At 33.2% G+C, this 27,730-nt stretch overlaps 3 protein-coding genes across 3 annotated transcripts; 1 reads left to right on the top strand and 2 right to left on the bottom strand.

Moving 5' to 3' along the window:
* Nucleotides 1-2,593, top strand: LOC117126681. Its single transcript, XM_033275478.1, has 3 exons — nucleotides 1-54; nucleotides 144-228; nucleotides 321-2,593. The coding sequence occupies exons 1-3, from the start codon at nucleotides 35-37 to the stop codon at nucleotides 939-941; spliced, it is 726 nt and encodes a 241-aa protein (XP_033131369.1). The 5' UTR covers nucleotides 1-34; the 3' UTR covers nucleotides 942-2,593.
* A 4,974-nt stretch (nucleotides 2,594-7,567) lies between these two features.
* Nucleotides 7,568-12,651, bottom strand: LOC103845933 (WAT1-related protein At1g68170). The gene is made up of 7 exons (XM_033275199.1): nucleotides 12,506-12,651; nucleotides 12,360-12,449; nucleotides 11,927-12,154; nucleotides 10,282-10,519; nucleotides 8,128-8,286; nucleotides 7,888-8,039; nucleotides 7,568-7,801 (listed from the first exon to the last, which is right to left on the bottom strand). The coding sequence occupies exons 1-7, from the start codon at nucleotides 12,649-12,651 to the stop codon at nucleotides 7,681-7,683; spliced, it is 1,134 nt and encodes a 377-aa protein (XP_033131090.1). The 3' UTR covers nucleotides 7,568-7,680.
* A 5,542-nt stretch (nucleotides 12,652-18,193) lies between these two features.
* On the bottom strand, nucleotides 18,194-26,463 carry LOC117126680. The gene is made up of 6 exons (XM_033275468.1): nucleotides 24,331-26,463; nucleotides 23,231-24,100; nucleotides 22,583-23,020; nucleotides 22,101-22,502; nucleotides 21,970-22,017; nucleotides 18,194-21,883 (listed from the first exon to the last, which is right to left on the bottom strand). The coding sequence occupies exons 1-6, from the start codon at nucleotides 24,433-24,435 to the stop codon at nucleotides 21,779-21,781; spliced, it is 1,968 nt and encodes a 655-aa protein (XP_033131359.1). The 5' UTR covers nucleotides 24,436-26,463; the 3' UTR covers nucleotides 18,194-21,778.
* Between the last annotated feature and the right edge of the window lie 1,267 nt (nucleotides 26,464-27,730).

The raw sequence follows: 27,730 nt of genomic DNA, 5'->3' as shown, positions 1-27,730 counted from the left end.
ACCGGAGGATCTATGGGACATTTTCGCAAAAACCATGGCAGCCAACAAAAAAGGGTAAGCAACATCACTAAACTTCTTCTTCTAACTATACATTCTACATTTGCACAAATCAACTATATATTTTGTTGATCTATGTAAATCAGCTTCCACGTCACACCTTCAAAACTCGACTTCAGCAACCAGTTTCTCCTCCAGCTCGCTACTCCCTCCCAGTGGACAGACTCTCTGGTACGTGCAAACACACTTTCTAAAACAGCAATGTCCCCCACTATCACCTAGTACTAACTCAATCTCTGTTTGTTTTATCTTTTCTCCTCCAGCACATGGCTGTCCTAATGCACATGCTAGACATGCATCACAAAGATGTGCTACAGATGGAGAATGCGACGTTTATGCCTCCCACCCTCACCTCATTGATGCAGTCCAAAGATCGCCAATTTCAAGCCGCACTTAAGAAAGACAAAATCAGGTGGGATCAGCGGATATCTAAACTCATCCTCCTTCCTGGTAAAACCTGGATGAAAGAAGTGGTGAAGGTATACACTCCAATGATATGGGCGGACAGACACTGGGTTGGGTTAGCGATCGACCTCCGGGCTGGACATGTCGACGTACTAGATTCACTGCCCTCTCTATACAACGAGGAACGTGTTCAACGATTTCTCAGGCCCATCCTCCAGATGCTCCCCTATCTCATCCGCTACGTGGCCAAGAACAACTCCCGTGATCTATCTCCTTTTACATGCCAGCGGAGAACGGGCACATATGAAAACTCAAGGTCTGGCGACTGCGGTCCTGTATGCGCTAAGTTTATGGAGCTACATCTTTACGGTGACCCGTATCCACACATGAGCGGTCTCACAGATGGCATGGTTGACAAGTTCCGCCAACAATACGCAATGGAGGCGTATAAAACCATTGTCTTACCAGCTTACTACTAGTCTTCTCTCCCTAACTATAGTTCTACGGATTAACAAGGCACCTTTTCATGTTTTTCTACTAATGTGCCTTCCTAGTTATCGGAGAACTTATGTATTTTCTATTGTTTTCAATCCGGCTAGAAACTACTCTGTAACCTTTTGTCAACAAACTAAACTTGCCGGTTGCTTTAGATCAAATCGGAATTTATCTACTTCTCATGGTAAGCTTCATTGTAGTTGTGTTGTACAGTATACTTTCGTAACCACATCAACGTGTCCACAATATACTTTCGTAACCACATAAACGTGTTCACAATACAAACATGCTCAACAAACCTAACACTCAAAGTTTCAAACTCAGCGTTTAGTACAATCACCTTTAACCACAACAACCTTCTTCACCATCACAAACGACAACCACAGTCATGTCATCCACAAAGGAACCTTCCAACCTCACTAAACGATTCTTTAACCATACGAAATAATCTAACCTACCCAACAATCCTACCCTAAACAAAACGAACCTTCCAACCTTGTTCATTTAACTAACTTAATCACATTTTTCACACATCCCGTAAATTTTTTCTGGTCCATAACCTACTTAACCACAACAGCTTTCTGTACCATCCAAAACAACAACCACAATCATGTCATCCACATAGCAACCTTCCCCCCTCACTAAACCATAATCTAACCACACGAAATAATCACATTATTCCCAAACCATGACAAACACAACCACGAGTACATCATCCACACCTCCCGTTAATTTTTCCTTAGCCATAACCTCTTTGACCACGAACTTACTGTCCTCCACCCCTCCACTTCTAGCCAGAACAAATATGCGACGACCACCAACATATCATCCACGTCCGACACTGCCGGAGAGGGCCGCAACCATAACCAATCTAGCCACATCTTCGCTGACCACCGACCACTTTCACACGTAATTACGACAACTCCTACCCAGACCACATATCCAACGACCACAATCAAGTCATCCAAGCCAACGCATAGTTCAAACCATTCACCACAACCACACCCTAAACCACCATTACCACCCTGACAATGCCCTAACTAACCACGATAACTACTCCCCTTGCAAACCCTGCTATCTTCTTAACTTCGTAATGACAAACAACACACAAACCGAAACACTTTCACGTTATCCATAACCATAACCAACACAGAACTAACACCAACTAACACAAAAGCCTCTTGTTATACTCACACCAACACAAATATTACCCTGAACACAACTTTTCCAACAACGCTACACCCTTGCTCACCAACAACTAAAAAAAACAACTTTAAACAACAGCCAGCCCCTAAACACCAGCAACTCCTACAAACAAACGGTTGCGAAACTAACCACACTCCCACCCACACCCCCTAGATGTTTTCTTACTAAAATATAGAACACTTCCACGACATCCATAACCATAACCAACACAGATCTAACACCACACGTCGCCATCCTAACTTGACATACCTTGTACTCTTAACTAACTTCTCCTAACTTAATCACATTTTTTCACAAACCATGATAAACGCAACCACAAGCACATCATCCACGCATACACCTTCTGTTAATTTTTACTTAACCATAACCTAATTAGCCGCAACCTTACTATTTCACGTCATCCATAACCATAACCAACACAGATCTAACACCACACGCTAACCCTAACACGTAACCATCCTAACTTGACATACCTTGTACCCTTAACCAACTACTCCTAACTTAATCACATTTTTCCACAAACCATGACCAACGCAACCACAACCACATCGTCCAGCCTACACCTTCTGTTAATTTTTTCTTAAACATAACCTATCTAACCGCAACCTTACTATTTCACGGCATCCATAACAATAACCAGCACAAATCTAACAAACACGCTAACCCTAAACACGTTGCCATCCTAACTTGACATACCTTGTAACCTTAACCAACTTCTCCTATCTTAATCACATTTTTTCACAAACCATGACCAACGCAACCACAACCACATCGTCCACGCCTACACCTTCTGTTAATTTTTCTTAAACATAACCTATCTAACCGCAACCTTACTATTTCACGGCATCCATAACCATAACCAGCACAAATCTAACACAACACGCTAACCCTAAACACGTTGCCATCCTAACTTGACATACCTGGTAACCTTAACCAACTTCTCCTATCTTAATCACATTTTTTTCACAAACCATGACCAACGCAACCACAACCACATCGTCCACGCCTACACCTTCTGTTAATTTTTTCTTAAACATCACGTCTCCCTATCTAACCGCAACCTTACTATTTCACGGCATCCATAACCATAACCAGCACAGATCTAACACAACACGCTAACCCTAAACACGTCGCCATCCTAACTTGACATACCTGGTAACCTTAACCAACTTCTCCTATCTTAATCACATTTTTTTCACAAACCATGATAAACGCAACCACAAGCACATCATCCACGCCTACACCTTCTGTTAATTTTTACGTAACCATTACCTAATTAACCACCACCTTAGTGTCCACTACCCCCTTCCTCCACTTCCTCCTGTGTTTACGCCTACTTCTAGCCAAACAGGTTTACGACGACCACAAACATTTCATCCACGCCCTACACTGCCGTTGCGTTTGTCCCAATCATAACCAATTTAACCAAATCTTTACTAACCACTGACGACTACCCCACTTACTCACAACAATTTCTACCCAGACCAAGTATCCAACGACCACATACATGTCATCCACGCCAACTCACTATTCAAAACATTAACCACAACCACACCCTAAACCACTATTACTACCCTAACCATGCCCTAGCTACCCACGAAAAACACTCCCATTGAAAACCCCACCAACCCATCTCATACACTAATCCACCTTTTATTCTAGATCAGTTTCAGTTTTTTTCCTACACAACATAAAAAAACAACAAGAACATAAACATCCATAGATTTGTTTCTTAAAATCATACCAACAAGGGTGTTGCTCACACCAGTGGTGGCATTAACATCTCTACTACAAATACCAAAACAACTACTCCTTCAGGTTACACGAGTTCCGTTCAAAAAAAAATTCTCCCTGCACCTCCATACAATAGCCGTTCAAACAAAAAACTTCCATCACCTAACCTTCAATCTCCAATCATATCGGAACCGTGCAATTGGTGCGGTTGTGTCCTTCTACCCTGCACCTCCCGCACTTATTAGGCACTGACTTCTTCTTAGGACCCTGCATAAGAGATTCACAATTTATCACACCCCTAGATTGTCACAATCAATAAATAATCACCAAAACAAAATCAAATAAACTATCTACCGGCATCTCCCCTGTCGAGGGGAATCGTTTGGTTCTACGCCTCCCTGGTGGCCTCTTAGTCAATGGTGGCATCAACATTGCATCCCTCACGTCTTCTGGAATAGATTCGTCCCTGGGGTCGCCAATTGGCCTAATAACACCTGCATAGGTTTCCCTCCACGCCACCGTCTTGTACCAATGACCAACCATAGTCTCATATGCGAGCCCTATGTTGTCGGCCGCAATCATGGCATGCCCACATGGTATCTTCATGTTGTCAAAGTACTTGCAAGTACACTTCTTCTGCTCCAACTGAACACTCTCAGAACCACCAAACTTCCCAACAACTTGGCAGCTCCAGCTAGAAATAGAGTTCACCTTGCTGCCCTTCACCAGCGCCATTGTCTTTGTCATCACTTTATCGACTTCTATTGTCATCAGACCCCGGTGCTTATTGGCCTTCTTACGTCTTGCACTGAACCACCTTGTCATCATCCCTTGTATGAACATCACCAACTCAATTATTGGGGACGACCTACCCTCTACCAATGCGTTGTTTAGCTGTTCAGCAATGTTACTTGTCATTATATTATACCTCTGGCCCCCAAAGTACGTTCTAGACCAACGTGCAGACCCTATTTTCCCCAAATAAATCCCACATTCGCTGTTAGACGCCCTGATCTTGTCACAGAAATTCTTGTAATCCCTCATCCTATGCGCAGTCGCAGCAGCAGTCACCAACCTCGCTAACCCCTTGCTAGAGAACCTAGCATTAACGTTCCGTGCCAAATGGACGATACAAAACCCATGATGGGCTTGTGGATACACACAGCTAACCGCGTTGGCAATTGAAGTGGCCCGGTCCGATATTATAGCAAGGTTGCTCGAATCCGCCAATATCCTCTCAACCTTCTGCAGAAACCACGTCCAAGCCTCAGTATCCTCACTGTCTACTATTGCAAATGCCAAAGGAAACACTTGGAAATTGCCATCTTGTCCGCTTGCTGTAAGCAACACCCCCTTGTACTTCCCACTAAGATGTGTGCCGTCTAGAACCAACACAAGCCTCAGCTTCTGGAACCCCTTAATAGATGCCCCAAACGCCAAAAACATGTAAAGAAACCGCTCCACACCCTCGTCGTCAACCTCTGTCTCAATATCAGCTACCGTCCCGGGATTGGCAAGTTTCAGCATATACAGATACTCAGCCAGCTTCATATACGAGTCGTCATCTGGTCCCCTCAAGTCAAACATTGCTTGCTCTTTGGCTCTGTAACACTTCATGTAAGATGCCGACAGCCTAAGATCCTCCATCAAGAGCCTTTGTATTTCAACCACCTTTGGCCCTTTCGACGGATCTTTAAATTTAGCCTTGTACACCGCTGCTATAACCCTAGCTGTTCCCCTACTGCCATACCCATTCCTACTCTCGATTGGACAAGTATGATCCAGCTGAGCTTTCCTGATTTCATAGTAACCACAACCGCGTATCTCATGAGCTGTGACTCTCCAATCACAACGCTCATCGGGACACTCGCACACAAAGGAGTCAACCTTTGTCCTCGTCTGTTTGAACTGAAACTGCCCTTTAATAGCGTAAATTGCCAAGGCAATCTGACAATCGACTTTACTCCCATACACCTTCCCAACATGAACAACCCCATCTGCCCCTTCGACATCAAGCCCTGGGATCTCGGCGGCTTCATACACTGTGTCATCATACAGAGGCGGAATGTCAAACTCTTCGTCATCGACATCTTCCAGCTTCCGGTTACTAGGCTCCTGACCACCACTCTCTGGGACACGGCTATTACGACCACCAATACTTGTACGCCCCATCCACGCAAAGTCATCCACGGGGATCTCACCTTTCACACCACTACCGCCGCTGCTTTCCCCAACAGGCTCACTGCTGCTACCCTCCGACAACTTCGCAACTCCGTTTGCCTCTTTGTCGTTAAACACAACTTCCACGGCGTCGCTGCCGCCTAAATCACCATCTATTAGTGGCTCCCAAAACTCAACGTCATATCCTCTAGGCCTAATATCCCTTTCATCAATCTCTTCTGGCCCACTGTAGTCGCTGTCAATACCCTCGCTCCAGCCATTACAATCACCTCCACCAGTGGGGTTACTTTCTGACCTTAACCGCTCTTCGAATTTCTCAACCTCCTCAATAAGCTGGAAATCATCGAGGTTAATGAAGTTGGTTTTCGAACCCACGCTGGAGAGGTCGACAGCCTTTCTTTTAGTACCACTCTGGCGCTGCTTCGCGCTGCATCTCGGTGTTTCAAAGACATCCATGTCAGGAGCAGCCGTACAATACCCCAAACTCTCGAAAGTTGCGAACAAATTCAAACTACCGGTAACTTTCATGTGGGTGAAGAAATACCTAAGCGCACCATCGTTTGTAAGCAGGACGGGAGGAGTTTTAATCCCGGTTGCAAGGTCCTTGCTGTCCGGCGGCCAATAGCTAAGCGCTAGATTGAAAGAAGCTTTCGACTTCTTAAACTCAGCAAACACCAGACTCTCGATCTCCTTTATGGTCAGCGCTTCATGGACAGGTATCATCCTCGCCATTTTTGTCTTGTCCACCACAAACTCCCATTTCCCGTCAGACCCACATAGCCATGCTCCACACATCACCATACACATCTCGTCCATCTGCATTGACATCGTACATCGTTTACCATGGAAATCTAGAAAACACTAAAAAACAAAACCCTAACCACAACTTCGAAACTACACACCAACAAGCTAAATCGATAAAGTCTACAAACTAACCTTCACTTCTGCAGCGGAGGAACTCTGCACGGAGCTCCCTACGTCCGTTCAAACTCGTAAATCTCTCCCACCCTTATCTTTCAGCTTCGTAGAACAACAAAGACAACACACAGCAAGGTACGTTAAAGGAAACACATTTATGGCGACCCCAACCAACCCTCTTAATCTTAGCCATTGGATCTCCTTTTAATCAAATAATCTGACGGCTACAATTGAAAACTCTCTATTTTAACTTATTCATTTATTAGACCAAACAAATGTCTGGTTTGGTTCCTTAGAGGAAACATCCTCTCCCATAACAAACCGTTGGAGGGCTTTTCTGTCAATCAAAAATACACCTGTCCAAGTAATGTGTCCCCTGACCACAAAGTGTCTTCTAGTGTTAACAAAAGACAAAATGTGCCTCACAGTGTAAACGTCTCATCACCTACAAGCCTCCAAAAAAAATCGTTTTAGGGTTTTTGCCAACAGATTTGTAGAGGAAAGAAAAGTATGTGTTCAGGGAGACAAACCCTGAATTTGGGCCGATCCTTCATAATAGTGATTGTATATAGTTGAAAACAAGCAAAATTTTGAATTCTGTGTAAAAAAGATTATATTTATTTTATTATGTAATACATAATGTTGCTTGTGGCGGCTAAATTCTCACGTCAGGATGTTGTTATATCAGACAACATTACGATCTGTCCTATTTGTTTCTACTGGATTTGACATACTCTTCATTTCTTTCTTCTTAGCCCATAAGACGAGGTACAGTCCTCCCACAAGAATGACTGTACCTATAATGCTGCATCAATGTTGCCAAGTCACATCGATTACGTTCTATTACTTAAATGATATCTTAAGAAATCAATACTAGATGAAGATTTGTACCTCCCGGAATAAATAGGCTCTTGTAAAATAAGTGATGCGACGATGACAACAACCACTAGTCGTACAGGCCTAAACATGGACACAAATACTGGTCCATTAGCGTCCACACACCACACAATGACAGCAAATGCCATACCGGAAATCATAATTCCCTATAATAGACGAAATTAGTTAACCAACAAGATCGACAAAAAAAAAGAGAGAGAGAATAGAATTTAGTCATGAGTTTTGTTTATTTACCGAAAAGATGCGGGCAAACAGTTTAATATCCCATCCTAATCTCCATTCTTCAAAATCAGGTTTCCAAATAAGAGCCACAAGAAGAGCCACCAAGCTCCCCATCATGTTCATCAAAGCAGTGTTCCAATAAGGTCCCCCAAGTCCGTTACCTATCTTAACCTATTGGTATAAAAATAATCTTTATACCATATGTATGCATTGGTCGCTGTATTGATAGTATTAGCATTTAGTAAGACTAGAGAATGTTGATAAAAAGAAACAAAAGCAATTAGTTAACTCATTTGATATAGATGATGAGGAAAAAAGAATGAAATAATACTTCATGTGTTCCCTGTAAAATATTTTTAGATTTTTTTTTTTAAATGTAATGCAAAATTATAATCATATTTAGTTTCAAGTTAAATGTCATCATAACCTTTTTTTTGTTTCAGCTGAAGGATTGTTTTAAATCTTAGCCAAAAACTTAAATAGAATTAAAATGTCAATTCATATTACTTAAATGTATTAGTGTAAGAGATCAAATTAAATAACTTATTAATAGAATTTTAATGTGTAAAATTTTCTTAAATGATATTTGTAAATAAATAAAGAGGATATTTATTTACTGTCATATAATCATTTGTATTATGCATGTGGCACATCTTCATTTGCATAATCGGGTATCCAAACACCTAGGCCAGGTGTGTCACTGCATAGGATAGTTCACTGCACATTGCATGCGTATTATTCAAAATAACAATTGGTGGGTTAATTAAGCAATATATGTAACTTTTTTTTTCGAGCACACGCAATATATATAACTTAATTTTCATTTCAAACATTTTTTTTTGTTTTAGAAACTCTAGATTTTGTAAATTATAGGTAATATACTGTGGAATAACCAATAAATTTATGTCACCAGTTATCATTACTCTTTCTATCCCTTAGATATTATTAGAGAAATGATTTGCCATATGTTTTTTTTCGTAAAATAACTATATGTCAATAAGTTACAAAAAAAGAAGTTATATGTTATTTCTACAATCATTTTCACAAAAAAATATGACATGACTAATAAATTAGATGATATGACTTATGGCTAAATATGACATGGACAATTACATTGTTGATTTATATTTTTGGTAAGCTTTTTAGAATATGCATGGTAGTAACTCATACATTACATTACATTTAATTTTTATTTATATTTTTAGTAAACTTTTTAGAATATGGTAATAAGTTATACATCATCACTAAAATAAATATATTCAAATCTGATATTATAATTTTTGAAATATTATTTAATTCTATTTTTATAATTATATAATTTTTATAACTAAAATTTTAATAGTAATATCATTAGTTTCTTTTATATATCTACAAATTTTATAAATACTGTTTAGTTTAAATGTTTGATATTATACAATTTTTACATCAATTTTTGTCTTAATTTTACACAAGTTGATTTGATATATTTAACCAATTGAAATAGATACAAAAATCTATATATTTTTTAATAAAGATACAAAATCTATCTAAGATTATAATTTTAAATATATACATATATATATATTAAATATAATTTTAATTAAAAATTATATTTATCTTAATTTTATGTTTAATTAAATTTATATTAAAATACTGGCAAGAAAATAATAAAATCTACAATATTAATTAAGTTTTTTAAATATAATTTAAATTAAAAAATATTTAAATTTAATAAGTATAAATTGTGTTTTATTTTTTTGTTTTTATTTCATTTTTTCAGATCTCCATGTAATTTATAGTCGCTAATGTTTGTGTAACAATTCTGAGTTTAGTTGAACAATAAATAATATGAGAACATATTGACAATTATTTTAATAAAATTTTATAGGCTTTTACCTAAAAATATTTTTTTAAATAGAGAAAGATGTGAATATCAATGTATATATACTAACTTTAAATGATAATATTTTTAGTTTCCTTTTTTGAAAAGGATTGTATGCTCTAATTATATAATCCATCAATTTTAAGTGTTGTGTTACATTTTCAATACAAAATTTTAAATAAATTTTCATTTCTAACCTCATTATTTCAATGTATTAAATGGAGAAAGAAACTGTTGTTAATATATTATTTAAAGATAAAAATAAATTTTAATAGTTTTTAATTTGTGTTAAAATAGAAATTTACCTGCAATAGAACCCAAAAGGAATAAGAGATTACGCCTCCTAGAGCAAGAAAGGCCGCAAGTATAGAAATGTTCGGAGTTGTATCACTGTGTGTCCGGCCTCCTAGATGAATACGAGACGACCAAAGATGGATCTCTTTTCCTTTGTACAATACAAAGAAAAATAATCCACCAACGCCAAGTAGTGTCCCGATCACTTTAGCTTTTCCATATTTTGATCCAAGATGTACATGTTCCGTTCTTTAAGATATTTGAAAAACATATATAAGTATATATTTTAATGTATATATTAATTAGAAAGGCAATTCTTACAAATAGAAGAAAAAAGTTTCCTTTTTAGCAACAATCACTAAAAATGTTTACTAATAACAAAATTTTCATATCAAACTGACCAAAAACTCTTTATAATAGAAACAAGTTTAAACTCTAACTTAGAATGAAAGAGTAATATACTCAATATCGAAAATTTTGGAACTTTTAAGAGTAAACAAGTGTTTTCCACAAAAATGATTTGTACTGTTTTGAAATTTAAAACTTATTATGAAATTTTTCGAAAAAAATGTTGTTTTTTTTTTATCTAAAATCTTAACTTTCCGTTTTGATCAGTTAGTTGAGTAATTTGTATAATATGCTAATATATTATAAAAAAAATTAAAATACATATGTACACACTTGGAATGTGAGTAGTATGAAGTAGTTACAAGTGTTGCATTGTGACATGTATATATAAATATGGTTTCTGAATATATTAATATGGCTTATAATTCTAGCAATTTTTATAAATATATCATACATCATAATTTTATTTAAATGATAAATAAATTTTCAGACAAGTGTAATAAATTAATATTATAAATAATAAACCCATCTCTATTTAATACTCCCTATGTTTCTAAATAAGTGTCATTTTGACATTTTTCACACATATTAAAAAAGTGAGGGAAATATATGTAAGTTGTTATTAATTATACATCCCTGACCAATAGTATTTGAGATAAATAAAATTATTTATAAAATCAATGCAATTTTCAATTAATTTTCAGCCGAAAATAAGTATAATTTGTATTGAAATTGTAAAGTGACACTTTTTTTGTAACAAGAAAAAAATGTTAAAATGACATTTAATATGAAACAGAGGAAATACTTATTTATTTATTTATTTAGATGCATTATTTATTTTAATTTTTGTCTGAAGTTCAATCACCAGAATGAAGCAAACTTTCACCAAACAGTTTTAGGAGTTAACTCCATAAATTTTGGTAGAGTCAATGTATAGAAAAAGAAAATCAAACAGGTGAACTGATTAGTAAATTTTTTTTTAAAACGTTAATTTCTTAGAAGTTTGACTGAAAAAAGTTTGACTAATTAAATGCCAAGTTAGAATACACCCAGAATAAGCCTTATCGACATAATCATTCATGCACATTCCTATCAAACTTATACAAATACATGAAAACTTAAATGTACATTGTCAAGGTAAATAAATTCTACGCGTCTTTTGAGAACTTTTGTATAGCAACTCTTAGTCAAAGTTTGAGTGATTCTGGTAATTAATATATATTAAAACCGTACTTTGAACAAAAAGATGTAAAATTAAAGATACCATAAATTATTTTTTGTAAACCGCAATAACATCAAGAGAATTACCTAAGTATAGCAGCCAAGACGAATGTTACTAGCGGGACTAGTATGGTCGCAGTTGAAATAAACGTAGCTGTTGTCCTAGCCAGGGCCTCAGCAAAGAGGATATTCGGTCCTGCCGAGCTGCATTTTCCAAGTTGATAAAATGTTAGAGAAACATGATTATTCTTGTGACAAAAAAGAAGAGAAACATGATTATCTACTAGCAATACTGGAATCCACGTTATTTCATGACTAGTATCAATTTGAACGTTTCTACTTATTGTTGATTAGTAAACTGGATGTTGGGAGTAAGTTGTTACTCATGTTTCTGAGAAACGAAAGATATCTATAGAACTGACTTTATATCCTAAATACATTATGAATTTTTGATCGTACACAAGAGCTCGAGTAATCCATCAAACAAAAGGTGATCACATAAATTGATTGGGTTACCCACCCGAATAACCCCACAAGAAATGCCAGGATAAGAAGCCTCCATGTAAACTCTGGCCTCTTGTTCCTATGTAAGGACATGGAGCAACAATATCTGAATTACCAAGTAAAAGTTGAGTAAAACTAATTTCAGCATTTAATTATACAAACCTTTCGAAGATGAAGGCAAGGAGGAACATAAAAATGGTGGCAAAGATGAGACGATATGCCACAACAACTCTGACGTTCACACCATCTTCGATCACAAGTTTGAACAGAATATCTTGGCCTGCGTAACCAATTTGGACAATTACCATTGCGATTAATGCCTTCATTTCACTCATCATTCCCCACACTGGCAAGGACACTTTGAGAGAGAGGGAGAGAGGGTGAGGATATTGGATGTGTTTCATGCCCCTACAGATTATATGTATATATAGGGTTATGTTTGCACAGATGGCTAAGCAATTGATCGATCTTTTTGCGAATTATTTATAATATAGGGGTTGATTGGTTACAAACTAACAAGTTATGTTCCTTTCTTGGAGTTGAACAAATGTAAAAACGGCTGTACAAGTTTTTGTTTTGCTATTTTTGTTGAATTTTTGTTTTAATTTTTTATTCATTAAATAAGATACAAAAGTTTGTTAAACCACGTAACAAGCAAATCTAAATTTATCTTATTAAACAAAACAAAATACTCTTGTTTTTGCAGTGTTTTGAAACCCGACCCATACCCGTGGTCGAACCGGTAAACTGGGTGATCCGACATATAATCCGGTTTAAGTTTTAGAAAAAATCCATTATTTAAAAACCGGGTAAAACCCACGAGAAAAAATGTTAAAATACGGAACCCGACTACCGGTTGAACTACTGATTGAACCAATACGTAACTTTTAATTATTTGTTCTTTATTTTTTTGTTACATTATTAGAATCTGTTTAGTATTCTAATTAAAAAAAGTTAAGTTTTTAGTTTATTCCAAAATAAAAAGATCATATGATAATATGGATTCTATTAACAAAACTAGTTGATGTAATTTGACGTTAGTTTATTTTTGTTATCGGTAATTTATTACAATTTTATATTTTACTTTTGATTAATTTTGGATTTAAAGTTTTAATTTTATTATTCACACTAAATATTTAAATATTTATAGATTTCAAATCTTGATATATTTTTATTCTATGTCATAACTCTTAATTGTCACAAGATATCATCTTATGACTTATTTGAAAGCAAGAGCAACATCATCTTATATAAGTAGGCACATTTCCAAAATACATAATAATACTTTTTTTTTTAATATTACTCTATTTACAACCATGTTTTATGTAATATTAATTAATAAAATATTTATTTACTTAGATAGATTACATTATATTAATGGTTTTGATACAAAACTGATAAGTGCCTTTTTGTATTCATTTTAATTAAATTCACATGTATGTAATTTATAGAAGACGATAATAACATTCAACATAATATATATATATATATATATATATATTACCGAGTTTATCTCTTCCTATATTTTGTTTTAAACTTTTGAAAATATTAAACATATATTAATATAACCAATTTTATAAAAAATTAATTGTTACGAAGTGGGGTTAATTTTTTATTTTTTTATTTTGAAATTACAATTATTTTGGGTTAATTTAAAAAAATAATACTTTCTAATTTATTGAGTGATTTTTTATCTATATTTGAAGTGTTACTTTTATATATGATTTAACATTAAGTAATATTCTAGAACGGAGAAAGAATGTTTGTGCTTCAAATTCAAAGACAATCTTTATTTCATATTTTTACGTACTTTATTATATTAAAAGTAAAATTTCTATAAATTTGAATTAATGACATCAATCATCAAATTATATATTTTAAATTTAATACAAATATACCAATATGATTAAACTTATTAATTCTGTTTATTTAGATAGATTACATTATATTAATGGTTTTGATATAAATCTGACAAGTGCCTTTTTGTATTCATTTAAATTAAATTCACATGTATGTAATTTATAGAAGACGATAATAGCATTCAACATTTATTTCAATCCAATATATATATATATATTATTTATTTATTATCAAGTTTATCTCTTCCTATATTTTTTTCTAAATTATAAAAATATTAAATATATATTAGTATAACTAATTTTATAAAAAATTAATTGTTACGAAGTTGGATTAATTTTTTATTTATGATTCTGAAATTACAATTATTTTAGGTTAATTTAACAAAATAATACTCTGTTATTTGGCAGCGCTTCATTACAGAATTTTTATCACCGACTATTGGAAGGATTTAAGACGACAGAAACATTAAAAACTTAGCAACATATCGACTCCCATGAGTTCGCCACCGAGTCGGGCGTTCCTGGCCTCCCAATAACGAAGCAACCGCACTTGAACGGTGGATGAGCATTGTCCGGTCCTCAAATCAAATCGGAAAGATTGTAGCATTAGCCATTCTACTCAACATTAGATTACTGGTTTGTGAAAACGAAATTAGGTGATGGTTTAAGATCGCATTCAAGAGAGTGGGGTATGGATTTAAGAAGGAATTGAAGAGGGTTAGTCTGTAACCGGCATCTCTGCGGATTGACAGGGAAGAAGATGAAACAACTCTCTTGGAACACAGGTTTTGCTTCGATCTCGAATGGGGTACACAGGTTCAACCCTAATAGCAAAACGACAATCAATATGTGTTTAGATTTAGGTGTTAACGAATGGGCCTGGATCAATTATGAGAATATAAAGCCCAAAAGAAACAAAGTCCATATATCGTCCAAATAAATGAAACGTAACGTTTTGGTTAAGTGGACACGTGTCAAGCCTACATGATTCGACGTTCTGACCTATCTGCTGAGGTGGCACAACAAAAAGGAAGGAAACCATGTTTTATAATAATAGATATATTATATAATCCATAATATATTGAATAAAATATTATTCATCACTATCAGAAACGAGAATTAATCCAATGATATCTTCCATAACTGAAAAAAACTTTAAATTCATAAATTAAAGAAATTGACTAAAATACCACATTCCTAATAACATTTTTTTATGTTTACCTTAGCTATTTTTTCTTTCAATTTTAAAGAGGAAAAATACATTTATAACCCTAGAGTTAAATAATCTAGAATTAGCATCTCGATCTACACTCCATATTTTACTCCAAAATAGAGTGGAAAATGAAGTAATAAATAAAAAATAAAAGCATAACTCTATAAATGGAATAATCTTCCTTTTTAGTTCATTGCTTCAGTTCCCACTCCATTTTGGAGTACAATATAGAGGGGGAAAGTGCCAAAATGACTCAAAACTTGATTTTGAATACAAAAGTATACCTCCAATTTAATCAAATGTAAAAGTAGCCCAAAAAACTAGTAAAATTACAACAAGCACCTTATGACCAAACAAAAAACATGTATTGAGTTTTATCATTATAACCCTCCGCATGAGAAGACTTCTTTGTAAGTCTTCTCGTTCAATAGATTTTTAAAATAATTTAATTTTTTTATAAAAAATCTTTTGATGAAAAAAATTGAAATCATTTAATAATAAACATTTATAAATGATGTAAATTTAGTTTTACTAAAACTGAATTATTTTCAACATAGATGAGTGAAAGTAGATTAACTCACGATAATCCTTGGTTTAGGGTTTGGTAACATATGTTATAATATTGTTGGTATATTTAGGATTAGATTTTGAAATTTTTCCTTTTTTTTCCTTTTTAAATTTGACCTATATGTGCTTAGTATAACTGTATAATAACTTGATTTAAACACTTTCTAAGTATCTTAAAAGTTTAAGAACATGTTTTTTTTGTTTAGTTATTTAATTATAGGGTCTGGAAGACTCACATAAAACTTCCCAAGAAGTCTTCTGACATATCCCGCCTAAATTTTAGTAGAATTTAGGATTTCCGCCTAAATTTTAGAAGAATTTAGGTTTCCCGCCTAAATCAAAGTCTTCCAAAAATCGTCTAGGGGAAGTCTTCTCATGTACTAGATCTTAAAAGTAATTAATAAATTTTATAAAAAATATTTTGAAAGAGAATAAATCAAAATCATGTATTAATAAACATTTTTAAATGATGGAAATTTAGTTTTACTAAATTGAATTATTTTTAACATAAGTGAATGAATGTAGATTGAGTCATGATAGCCTTCGGTTTAGGGTTTGGTAACATATGTTATAATATTGTTGGTATTTTTTTTAGTTTGAAATCTTTAGTGACTATCTAATTACTTGATTTAAACACTTTCTAAGTTTTTTTTTAAGTTTAAGGAAGTGTTTTTGCTTAGTTATTTGATTATATGGACTGGAAGACTCCGAGAATACTTTGATTTAGGATTTCGTAACATATATTAGAGTATTGTTTGTATTTAGGGTTAGATTTTAGAATCTTAACTTTTAATTTTTTTTGACCTACATGTGTTTAGTTATGTGTATATTAAACGCTTTATAAGTTGATTTTAAGTTTTATAAATTGTTTTTTGCTATTTAGTTAGTTATTTAATTAGGTTATGGTTTGGAAAACTTCTAGAAGACTTCACAAGAAAACTTCCATAAGGCTTCCTAAGAAGTCTTTTGACATATTCACGCCTAAATTTTAGTAAAATTTAGGTTTCCCGACTAAAGCGAAGTCTTCCAGAAGTCTTTTAATGTATTTGATTTTAGGGTCTAGAAGACTTCTTTAGATGTCTTCTGTATCAAAAATATTTAACCTAATTAAAAAATTTATCTCCATATATAAAGAAAATTTATACATTTTCTTTATTCCTCTCAAATGGTTGCAACAAAAATGTAATGTTTCTCACTTTTAAACTGTCCAACATCTCTTAATCTCTTTGAACATCAAAACATCAAACTTTAAATCTATTTCTCATTTTTTTCTTATGTCTTCTCACTAATTTATCTATTTTTCAGGTTTTTCATTACATGGTTCTCATCTTTCACTTCTTTAAAATTAGATCTATAAATTTTGGATATATATTATTGTGTGTTTTATATATTAGATTCTAAAATGCTATAAATTCAACCTAAGTGACTGTTTTGTGTAGTATTTAGCATAAAATTATATTTTTGAAGTTTTTCTCTGTTTGGAAGTCATTTGAATGTTTTTAAATTTACAAGTTTTTCACATCTGAAACAGACGTTGAAAGACTTCTAAAAAGACTCTCGGAACACTTCTCGGAAGACTTTAGGCAAGTCTTCTAATGCATTTTCGGAAAATTTTGGATATGTATTTTGTGTATTTTATATATTAGATTCTAAAAAATTATAGATTCAACCAAATTTGATTGTATTGTTTATTATTTAGGCATAAAGAATATATTTTTGAAGTTTTCCATGTTTTGAAACCATTTGAATGCTTTTGAATATGCAATTTTTCTAGATCTGAGTCAGACTTTGGAAGACTTCTCAGAAGACTCTTGGAAGATTCTCGGAAGACTTTCGAAAGACTTTTGGGAAGTCTTTTAATCCGTATTTTTAACCCCGGACCGAACCGGAAGCCGGACCGGGTTGAACCATGAACCGAAAATAATCCGTGTTGGGTTAATGCTAAAATCCAACTAAAATCGAAACAGTTAAAAACTCCTATCGAACCATTAAAAACCTGGGAACCGGCAATCCAATGAACCGGCCAAACCCCGGTTGCCAAGATTTTGTTAATGAAACAATTTTTTTTTCTTTTTAAGTAAAAATAAGATTTACTAAAACTTAATAAAGTATCGTCTCTCGTCTATTTATTTTGTCGTCTCTACAACTCATAAATTACAGGATTAACAAAGTTTAATATTAGCGTCAAGATATTTTTTGTCTACTTCTCACTTTGTTTAAATTTTATTTCATGATCATTTGTTTTGAAGACTTTAAATAATTGAAACATTTACGTTTGTGAAATTTGTATTTCAAAATATAACTTTTACCTAATGTGTATATAACTTTTTTTTTAAAAAAGGTGATGAAGATTTAAAGTGATAAGATCTGCGAATAAAGTTTAAATGTGATCTTCATATTGATTTTAGATTTTAATTGTTATTTTTAAGTTTTTCTACACATTAAGGTTATTTAAACATTTTATTGACATGATATATATATTTTTTAAGAATATGCATATTATTTATTAAAATATCATTAAATTAATAAATTTAGTTTAATCTTAGTAAACTCGATCAAACCCGGTCAGACCCGGTCGAACCACAATGACCCATGACCCAAAAAAATTCTGGTTTGCTAGCCGGTCCTGTTTTAAAAACACTGCTTCTAATGTATTTTATGTTAGAAGACTTTCCACGAAGTCTTTGGGAAGTCTTCTGCCCAAAGTGCTACAAAGAAATGATGTCAAGTGGAATCCAAACTTATTTATGTTGAGGAATGATATCTGGCTCCATGTGTAATAGTTTTGTTTATTGTCTGTTTTTTTATTTTTATGTGTACGATTTTAGTTGTGATTTTTTTTGTAAACTTGAAAAGATGTTAATCAAAAGAATTTGGTATATATGTTCAATTTTTTCCAAAAGTATTTGACGTTATTGAAGTTATTGATACAACATACCAAGAAAGTTTTTTAACCATTCTACTCACTCATAAACAAACACAACAATACAAAAACTTAGTCGAATTTACTAAAAACTAAGAGAGAAGATTTCACAAGAAAACTTAGTCAAATTCACAAAAGATCAAACTTGAATTTTAAGTGAAAGTTGAAATTTTAAATCTCATGTAAGTTAAAAATTATACCTTATGATATAAAAAGACACAATAAACCACATGACTTGATATTCTTGAAGTTACTTTATACTTTTGAAAGTTAAAAACATACCTTAAAGTTACTTAACACTCTTGAAAATAAAACGTAAAAGACTTCTCCAGAAGCTTTTGGATTAGCTAAAAACATTAGTAAACATAAATATTTAAAATCTCATAATTATCACCAAATAAATTATGAATTTCATCCAGGAGCTCCATATTGACTAATACACATGAATTAATAAAAAAATATTAAAAATTCATTTTAATTGCAGAGAAAATGAAAATTTATTAAACATTGATGTAGAAGACTTCCTAAGAAGTCTTCTCAGAGAAAGATTTCTACGCAAGTCTTCTCCGAGAAGACTTCTTCTATTTAGGTCATTTTTGCAATTGAAAATTTACAAAGGAAGACTTTATAAGAAGTCTACTCTACAAAAGACATCTTGAGAAATCTTCCTATGTAAATATTGGCTTAATTTTGAATTTGAAAAGTTCTTGAAAATGCAAGAGAAGACGTCTCGAGAAGTCTTTTCGGATAAACATGTTAGTTTTGCAATTGACCAAAATTTGTCAGAAACTTGACTTTTTATAGAAGACTTCTCGGAGAATACTTCTATAGAAATCTTCTCAATGTCACAAGAAGTCTACTTGGTATACTATTGCAATTGACTATATTTGACTTTTCAAGAGAAGACTTTTCTAGAAATCTTCCGTCGGAAGACTTCTATAGAAGTCTTCTCTCGTAACCAAAGGTTTGACCAAAACCCGAAATCAAATTTGAGAAGACTTCTCAATAAGTCTTCTCATTAATATTAAATATTTCACTACTATTTTTCAATTTCAAAAGTAATCCACGCAGACTTCTTGCGACAGTGAGAAGATTTCAAAAAAACTTTCAGAAGACTTCTATAGAAGTTTTTCCCGAGAAGTCTACTTCGAAAAAAAATTCAGAAGACTTCTATAGAATTTTTTCTCGAGAAGTCTTCTATAAAAAGTCAAATTTCTGACAAACTTCGATCAATTGCAAAACTAACATATTTATTCGAGCTGGGATTTTTGTTTTTTTTTCTTTATAAAGGAAAGTTAGAAGACTTCTAAGAAAGTATTATTGATGGAAAACACACCTAGCGAAGTCTTCTAAGAGTCTTTTGAAAGTCTTCGCGAACAGATTTGAGAAAACAATGATTTCATACCTTGAGCCTGTGAGATTACTTGCTTAGCTTCTCCAAACACCCAAAACTTCACTACAAAAGTTACCAAGTCATTAATGACTACGAATCATGAGCTTCAATATCTCTATGAAACTTACAAAGCTTGGAATCAAAATCTTGGTTTTTTGGATGAATTTGAAGAGAGAGTGAAAGAAATGTGATTTGTGTGCATAAGTAATGAGATACGAAGAGTAAAAATCGAAACTTTAGTGCATTAAGAGATTCAAATTGGTTGTTCATGGTGGTTAGTATATTGATGGCAATGAAAAAGTTGTAAATACCTAGTGAAGATGAGGATGATAGGTAAAAGAATTATTTTCAAAAAAGAAAGAAAAAAATATAATGACATTTTCGTGAATAACTCAAACTTATAGGGTGAATAAGAAAAAGTAAAGTTTCAAAAAAATAACATGGGTTATTTTTGTGTGTTGACTTGAAATTTTAGGTCATATTTGAAAAAAACCAATATAGAGTGTAGATGGAAATGTCCTTAGGGTTTAAAGTTGAGGTGTATGATAGAGTTTTGGAATATGGAGTTTATGATTCTAATAAACAAATACTTACAAAAATTAAAAAAGGGGAATTGCCACTAATACCACTTTCCTAATACCACTTTTCAACTTTACACTTTTCAAATTTACCTTTAAAATTTTAGTAGGTAAAGTACCATTATACCCTTATTTAATCAAACATAAACATAAGTCTTCTCCCACAAGAAATTGAAAATTCAAAAACCCCTAATCGAGAGATTGATTCCGGCGATCGAGAGATTCCAACGAGAGATCGATTCCGGCGAGAGAGATCGATTCCTTCGAGAGAGATCGATTCCGGCGAGAGAGATCGATTCCGGCGAGAGAGATTCGATCCGTCGAGAGAGTTTCGACGACTTCAGCCATTTTCACCGGCGAGATTTGATTATTCAGGCGACATTGACGTCCGACGAGATTTGGCGTAGACTACAAGCTCAATCGAATCAATCTCTCTTCACGAACGTAACAAAGTGATTTTCGTCTCTTTTCTGTAATTTTTGCTTGGTTTCTCAAAATCGATCGGTTTCTGGGAAGGAGACGAATTTTTCTCATGAAGTTTTCGAATCTCAGATTTATAAAACCTTATAAATTTTTAGCTATGAGGAATATAGTTTTATGTATTTTTCTTATTGATATATCTTGTTGATCATTCCTTCTCTAATACCCATGTTCTTTATAATCAGGTTATGGTGTTCGAAATTTGTTCTATATGTGGAGAATGGAAACTAATAAATGGAATTCACTGGGATTTCATAGTGGATGATCAACGAGGATCCTCTCTTAGTATGATTCATGAAGATATCAGCTACAATGATTTGATTGTGGCTGTTTTAGAAGATTTTGGAATTGATGGCAACAGAAACAGTGTAAATCTTAGCTATGCCTCATTGTTTAAGAGACCTTAACGATCATGAAATAGTTTATAAAGCTTTATAAAATACCTCATTTGTACCCTTTCCACTATGACTTTCTTGGGAAAGGAGATCAAACTTAGGAGACGTAAATGTTGGATTAGGCGATGAAACCTTCAGACAAAATATTTGAAAATTAGATGTTTATGCTATATACATTAAACTTTTACAAGGCCTTATAAAATATATTAATTTTGTACCCTTGTATCAAAGTTTGGAGTATTGAATGTTGGAGTAGGCGACGTAACCTACAAAAGAAATAAGAAATTCAATTTGCCTATCACTAAATTAAAAAATTTATAAACCTTTATATCCTGTTTTAGATTCATACCTGCGACGTTTGTTTCAAGCAACTTTCTGATTCAAGTTTTTCTGTGTCTTCGTCTTGAGTGATTTTTTGTGTAGTCTCAATTTCCCCAAGAATATTCTCTTCTTCCCTTTGATGCTCTGTACCAGATTTTGCTTCTTCATCACATATCTCTTTTTCATTTTCATCATCCAGTGCACTTCTTCCATCGCCAGAGTTTGCTTCTTCAGCAATTGTATCTTCAGAGTTTGCTGCTTCAGCAATTGTATCTTCTTCATTTTCATCATCTGGTGCATTTTTTTTATCATCAGAGTTTGCTTCTTCATTAATTGTATCTTCTTCATTTTCATAATCTTGTGCACTTCTTCTATCACCAGAACTAGCTCCATTTTCACAATCTTCTTTGTTTGGTGAACTGTCGTTAAACTTCAAAAAAACAAGTGAAATCATTAGAGAGGAATAACACGCGAAATTTGATAAGTAATTGGTAAAATTGAATTGGTTACCTTAACTCCTAAAACATTCTGGATCATTACTACTCGCTTATCCAAATCACGAACCATTTGGATTAGCTTATCAAGTTTCTCGCTGTTAGACATGGAATGATTTTTATCTTTTCTTTGCTCCTTATCCTTTTGATACTCTTCATCTTTATTTTCCTCTTCATCTGTCTTTTCCTCTTCATCTTTCTTTTCCTCTTCATCTTCATTATGGTTCAGATCTTCACCATGCTCTGCATCTTCGTCTTTTGTCTTGCGTTGTTGACCTATATCTTCTGTTGCAACAAACATATCCACAAAACCTTTCTCCCAATCGCTTCTCCTCATTTTGTATCCTTGTTGAACTAGTTTCACAACACTGTGAAAGTCAGCATCGTCACTATGTGTTGCCCCCACCAAATGTTTGTATTCCTCAGCCAATCCAATCACTGTGCTAACCTCAACCTGTAGAATAAATAAAACATATCTATGTAAACCTCTTATATATTAATTTATATAGTCCTTATAAAAGTACATTTATAATCTTGTATAAACACATGTCAAATTTACAATCCTACAAGACACCGATTTGTGGACCTTTTCAAGGAGTCCCTAGAAATCCACTTTTCAAACAATACAATACGAATATATTTATATACGCTTATAAAAACTCACATTGTTTATCTTCTCCAGCTCTAACACTTCAGCTATTGTCGGAGTTCTTGTTGAGTCCCAATGTAGACACAACGGATCAGAAGAAGAGGATGTCTCGCATGGCTTTCCCAAAGATTTACCAAGCACATTCACTGATGACATTGCCCACAGATTTATGGCTAGCGCAAAACCACTCACTTCATAACTATCTCCTGTCCAGGAACTTGCACTCAAACTTTTTACACTTCTCATCAAGATTCTATAAGCAGTTTTACCCCAAGCAATCTTGTGTGAGCGATAGTTCATATAACGCTGCAACCTGTCTCTCGGGATTTTAGAACTCGGATTTTCTGCCATAATTACCGCTTCTGTGAGTATTGCTGTTCCAAGGGATAATCTTTCTAGTGTTGGCATGCTTCGTGCTTTCTTTTTAAACATTTCATATAACGTTCTCACCGTAAACTTATCAATCTTGCCCAGCATCCAAATGTATGGCTTCTTCATTATTTTGAACAGCGGCTCTGTTATTGTCTGATCTTCCTCACAACGTAAGCCTGTTGTCAGATGAAATTCCCTTAGTGAAAACCTCATAGGCTGGTCCGAGAAAGTAAACCAGAGATCCTCTCCTTGCGTCAATACTCTTCGCTGCATTAGAAAATGGAACAACTCTTCTGAAAATTGAACCCTATTCCTTTTAACCAACTTCAAAATGCTCCCAATGTGAGAGTTCTCTATGAAAGAAAACTCTTCTTTTCCTAATATATCTTCCACCTTCTCGATATAATCAATCTTTGAGTGATGGATTATCGCTTTGGGATTATCTGGTGTTTCTACAGCTTCATAAACCCTCCCAGGCAATTTCAAGGTTGTGCAAAACTCGTTGCTATCCAACTGCAATACAAGACAACACTTCTTGAGTTCACGCATTTTATAATTACTTGAAACCCACATTTATAAAGGCTTATAATTTTTCAAAAAAACTCAATGTTCACTATCGATACTATTTCTCTTAGATCTAACTAGAAACATGACAATCCTCAACCAATGTTCTTCTATTTTCTTATAACAGAAATAACAAATTCAAAAAATGACTTGAAACAAACAATAATTTAGGTACTTACTTGTAGAGAATCGTGAAGATAAGAATCATGAATAGGAGAATCGTGAAGAGGAGAATCGTGTATAGGAGAATCGTGTAGAGGAGAATCGTGAGGAGTAGACGACATTTTTTGAGATGAAATTTTGAATCGTATAGTCTGATTGTTATTCGTCGTCACCGGATGCTCTTTCCAGAGAGACGGCGTGACTAGTGAGAGAGAAGACCTTTTGTCGTCGCCGTTGCTAGAATCGCCGTCGTAGCTCTGTAATCTCGTCGCCTTCGATGGCGAGCTAGAGAGATTCGAGAGAAAAGGTTAAAATTGCGAGGGTTATTATTGTCTTTCGGCTACTAAACAATTAGGTATTTGTGAAAATGTCCTCCTCCTGAGTGTAAATTTGAAAAGGGGTACTCAACAAAGTGTAAATGTATAATTTCCCCATTAAAAAATTAAAATAAAATAGTTTCACAAAGAAAATTTGAAAAAACAAATTAAAACAAAAACGATAAAAAATTCCAAATTTGAAAAAGTATAATTCGAATTAATTTTTATTTTTTATTTATTTAAATAATTATTTATTTTATATACATATAGTAAGGGTATAAGAGTTTTTTGCCTGTTAATAAAGAAGGTATTTGTGAAAATGTCTCTTTAATGAAGGTAAACATAGATAATGATATCAACAATGTGGTAAACATGAAAATTCTCCTAAATTTTAAGCATTTAACAAAATGGGCTAACAAAGATCTACGCAATATATTTTTGGGAGTATATTAAGATTGCTAAAAAAATCAAGTTACTATTATTTTGACAAATATCATTTATAAAATAATATGTTTCCATTTTTATCAGTCAATACTTATATTTATGTCATAAAAGCTTATAAATAAAATATTAAAATTGACTATATATAATATTAATAAATATAAAATATTAAATTTGAGTATAAATATAATATTTGATTATATAATGATCAAATTAATTGCATATTATTATTTTATAGATATATTTAGCAAATACAAAACAGACAAAATAAAAAATATTAGATCATTTTTGCTATAAAATATTTAAATACATACTAACCAGTGACAAATATATCTTTATATAGTACGGGTTTGAGTTCTATTCAAAACCTAAGAATTATTATCTCACTTAACAAACATGAAAATTTATCCCGGCTGATGTCTATTAAGTATGTAAAAATTAAATACGTTACTTATTTAAAAATTTATGATGTCTATTAAATATTTAACTTTTAAAACAATGATCAAAATCTAGTTTATACTATTAAAACATGAGATTTATTTTGAGATCCTCTTGATTTGCTAAGCATTTACAACGATGCCATTACTATATAATTTTATGGAACTATATATAACTATTTTGAATATGAGAATCATTAGTAATAGTCACATACAGCCCTTGAATATAGGCAAGTGAGGTCTGATATTTGGGACAAATGATTTTGTTGAATAAAAAAAATAAAGTTAATCCTTTATTTCATTTTTTCTTTTAGCAAAAAAAAAAACACTTTACAGACGATATAAATATATTTAATGAAAAAAAAATCCTTTAAAACTTAATAATATAATAGTAATATTATAAAGTATTTTAAGGCTAAAAATAAGAATAATTATAATTTAGTAAGATAGATATTAAAACAAGAAAACTGATTAGACGTTAGTCTTGATCATATTATCCAAGACCCGAAAATCAAACTGGAACCAAAATGAATAAAAAAAACTGAAACCAAAACCATACCAAAATTTTCAAAAACCTGAACGATTACTATTTCTATAACCCAAAACCTGAAAATAAAACCAGAACCGAAAGGGTATCCAAATATTAAAAATATAATAAAATATTAATTATCATAATATATAGTACTTCCTCTGTTTCATATTAAGTGTCGTTGTAGAAAAATATTTTTGTTACAAAATTAGTGTCGTTTTTGACTTTCAATGCAAAATTCATTAATTTTATTCATCAATTTATTTTTCTATTGGTTGAAATATGGTTAAGTGTATAAGTAATTGTATTTTTATATAGAAAATATACAAAATTAATTGTTTCCTTAATCTGTGTGCACAAACCCAAAACAACACTTAAAATAAAACGAAGAGAGTTTATAATATAAAATAACCAAAACCCTTAATTACCCAAACAACCCTTTTTGGATTTATGGGATTCATTCGGGTTTTCAAATTTTTTTCGAGATTTCTTTAAACATGAATCAAACTCAAACTATTTCTAATTCGGTTCTACTTCGGGTTTAAAAAAAATATAAACGCAAACCGAACCCGTCACTACTCGAACTGATCCGATCCGAAAAATGTCTGATTCTTAAACGGGTCCTAAACACCCCAACCCGAACAACCTTAAAACTTAATAACCCGCATGCCTTGCACTGTGAGTCGTAAAAATATATCTACTTGAAATATTTTATACTTCCCTCCCCTTGTTATAAAACTTGGCCAATTGGTCAGTGCCGGTACTAGCATTTTATAGGCTGGAAGCAAAAATAACATTTTGGGCCTATAAATTGACACATGAAGAATACCCGAATTCATGACCTCTGCAATGAGCATTTTAACCAAAACACAAGACCAAATCGAAAACTTCGGTAATCATGATGAGAAGAATGGGAGATGGAGATGGAAATCGTGGTTGGTTAGGTCGAAACTGAAGGGGATTAGGATTTTAAGGCTAGAAAACATGCCAGGTCGGTTTGGGTTGGTGGATTTGAATAGTGAATAGTTGGATTAGTAATTAAATAGTACTTATTAGGTTTCAAGATCTTTTTACCCTATTTTTGATTTATTTTAAATAAAAAAGTGGGTCTATTTTGGAATTTTTGTTTCTCCTGTGGTCCATTCCATAAAATGATCCAGAAAAATGAATATAATATTATCATTATGCCCCTCGTAAAAATTTAAAGGGCAAAAAAGATGTTTTGGGCTTCGAACTCAAATCTTTAGGACTTACGATAGGTACGCGACCACCAGACCACATTTGTTCATTGGTTTTGCTGGTGTAAGTTACATTTTATATATAACTGTATTCGAAAAATTAAAGAAAGAGCCTTAAAAGTAATCGCTGGTTAATCCCCGCTTTTCCTATTAGGCGCTACGCCCAATCAGAATACATGGAGAAAGCCTAGCGAGTTTCCGAACAAGACGTACGTCTAATCACTACTAAAACTTTGAGGGTTTTCTTATGTTTTCAACCAGAGAATATAAGAGTTAAGAGAATGTAGGTTCACAAATATAAGGCAAAGGGTTGATTGAATAAGGTTATTGGGAAATGGGAATGCAATGGTCACCCCCTTAGTTTAAAATTGCGCATGGCAAGGTGAGGCAACATGTGTCTCGTCTCTCGCCTTGCGCTATGGCAACACAAAGAGAGCGCTTTGTGTATGAAAGCA

This window comes from Brassica rapa, chromosome A07 (assembly GCF_000309985.2).
Source record: "Brassica rapa cultivar Chiifu-401-42 chromosome A07, CAAS_Brap_v3.01, whole genome shotgun sequence".
In the NCBI taxonomy this organism is placed as follows: domain Eukaryota; kingdom Viridiplantae; phylum Streptophyta; class Magnoliopsida; order Brassicales; family Brassicaceae; genus Brassica; species Brassica rapa.
This window is presented reverse-complemented; position numbering and strand designations above follow the sequence as displayed.